This window comes from Coregonus clupeaformis, chromosome 37 (assembly GCF_020615455.1).
Source record: "Coregonus clupeaformis isolate EN_2021a chromosome 37, ASM2061545v1, whole genome shotgun sequence".
Taxonomy (NCBI): Eukaryota; Metazoa; Chordata; class Actinopteri; order Salmoniformes; family Salmonidae; genus Coregonus; species Coregonus clupeaformis.
In genome coordinates this window covers 11,548,825-11,551,118 of record NC_059228.1, presented here as the reverse complement: position 1 = coordinate 11,551,118, position 2,294 = coordinate 11,548,825, and the positions used below count along the sequence as shown (strand labels likewise).

The 2,294-nt window shown below is 42.2% G+C and overlaps 1 protein-coding gene across 1 annotated transcript in view; it reads left to right on the top strand.

The window, feature by feature from the left end:
* The first annotated feature begins 244 nt into the window (after positions 1-244).
* Positions 245-2,294, top strand: part of prkn (parkin RBR E3 ubiquitin protein ligase) — an 80,292-nt gene continuing 78,242 nt past the window's right edge. The window contains exon 1 of the mRNA XM_041866274.1: positions 245-341. Within this exon, the coding sequence (XP_041722208.1) occupies positions 335-341 (7 nt within the window). The 5' untranslated portion in view covers positions 245-334. The remainder of the gene's footprint in view (positions 342-2,294) is intronic.

The window sequence follows — 2,294 nt, the reverse complement described above, 5'->3', positions numbered from 1 at the left end:
TCCGGTGTTTAAAGTAATTGTTTCCGGTATGACGTCACGTGCAAGTTTGCATTATTTTTCTCTCTCCGAAGGTGTTGTTTGCGCCTATAGGATACATTCGTAGTAGGATTCTGTCTGGTACAATGTATGTAAAATATGTTGCCATATGAAACAGCTCAACAGCTATTTTGGACGCTGCCAGGTACATTTAGCTAGATAACAATAATACGGAAACAAGTAGGACTCCATCTCCCATAGTCCTCGAGACTTGCACATATTGTAATGGAGATCCCCAGCAGTCGTATGACATGAAGTTCTTCACCTTAAAACCAGAGGACGTAGCTACACCCCCAGCATGATTGGTATGTGATAAAGTTGTAGTAAATCGTTTCGTCCATTAATTTGACGTTGTCAAGTCTAGGTTCTGTTGTGAATAACAGCATCTCCACGAACCCGTGATGCTGTGTGCATAAAATAGCTTATTTTTGTGCCTGGCTTGCTACTGGTCAGTTGACAATATAACAAGCTGCTGTTTCTGCTGTTTTATAGAATAGCCCTTACGTGTGTACACGAGAGTTGCATTAATGCTTACAAGATGTACTATCACCTGCTGGGTTCTAATTTATAAGGTAAACAGTAAACAGCTCTACTACATGCTCACGTGAACATGCAGCGCACACCGTCAAACCCACGCCACGCGCCAGCCAGTGACAGATGCATTGTAGCCAGATGTTCTGGCCCAAGTTTTTGATGGCGATTGAGTGACGGAATACCATGAATAAACCATTATCTGGCATCATGTTTAATACTTTAATCTTCCTATTATTCCTATCAATACAAGGTCAAGTATAGGACAAAGATAATATATTTTCAGTGTGTTCAGATTTGTGCAAAGGTCTAAGGAAGAGAGATCGATTATGTCTTGAGTCTCTGGCCCATCAACTCTGAGTCTGTCTTAGGCTCACACATCCCCAGGGGATAGGGTTTGGTTTGAGCTGGCTGAATTATGCTTGTCTAGCAGTAAATTGCACTAGTCCTATAGAGGGAAGGGGATGAGAGGGAGTGTTGAAGGGAGGGAAAAGTCATCATCCAGGAAATCCGTAGGGTCAATATTTCTCTCCTGTTGGTGATCGCAGACACCGCGGCCCCAGAACTAGGTCTATCACAAGAAAACAGACATACCTTTATTATGTGGAATGTCATTATATCCATGTTTATGTGACACAGGACTTTTTAAATTACCTTGATAATACAGCAAGTTGTAATAATGGCTGGGTCTGCATTAGGAAGATCTAATCTTGGTCATATGATATTAAAATGCAAATTACTGAATTTAACTGTAATATATAGCCTAGGCCTTAACAACGTGTCCCTTGTGGCTCAATGGGTAGAGCATGGCACTTGCAACGCCAGCAGTGTGGGTTCGATTCCCACGGGGGACCAGTACAAAGAATTATGAACATTTATGCACTCACTACTGTAAGTTGCTCTTATCCAAAGCGTCTGCTAAATGACTTAAGTGTAAAAATGTAAACAACACAGAAGAGGGGAATCAAACAAACCTAGACTACCTGCCTTGTGAATTGCCAAATCCTTACCAATTACAATAGGCTATGTCTTCTAGCGGAGCAGGACTGTGTAGCAGTAGGTATTGAGTCTGAGCGGCGCTACTCCGAGGGGTCAGAGAAGTTTGCGACAGAGGCTGAGGAGAGAGAGGGAGAGACGCCAGTGTACTCCTGGGACAGGCGAGAGGGTTCAGGATTATTTACTCGAGACCAAGGAGAGAATAAATTGCTATTGATTTTTGGTTCGTTGCAGCTAAGTGTCTTTCCTGCCTTTGCAGTGACTCCAGGCCAAGAATAATTTTCTTTAATATGTATCCACATTCGTTTTCTGCGTTTCTCCTCATGTGATTCCATTGCAGTGGTGTGTTGTCATTTTCTTCACGCTGAGTTCAGCAGTCTTGTGAACGTAGGCCTTAGCCAAAGAGTGTACACTAGAGAGTTTACAGTGGAGAAGGAGTGAATGTGTGGGTTTTATTTGGTGAGGTCGTTGGAGTTTGGGTTAGACGGACACATTATGACCAGAGGCTAGTTACGTCAGCCTTGACAAGCTAGACTCCCACTGATTCAAATCAAAGTTAATTGGTTGCGTACACAGTTTAGCAGATGTTATAGCCGGCGCAGCAAAATGCTTATGTTACTAGCTCCTAGCAATGCAGTAAAATGTTTTTTAAAATGTTTTTTCATGTCAAACAATATCAATGATTTTTTGATTGATAAGTTATTTAGGCTAGACAGCCCTCAACCCAAACA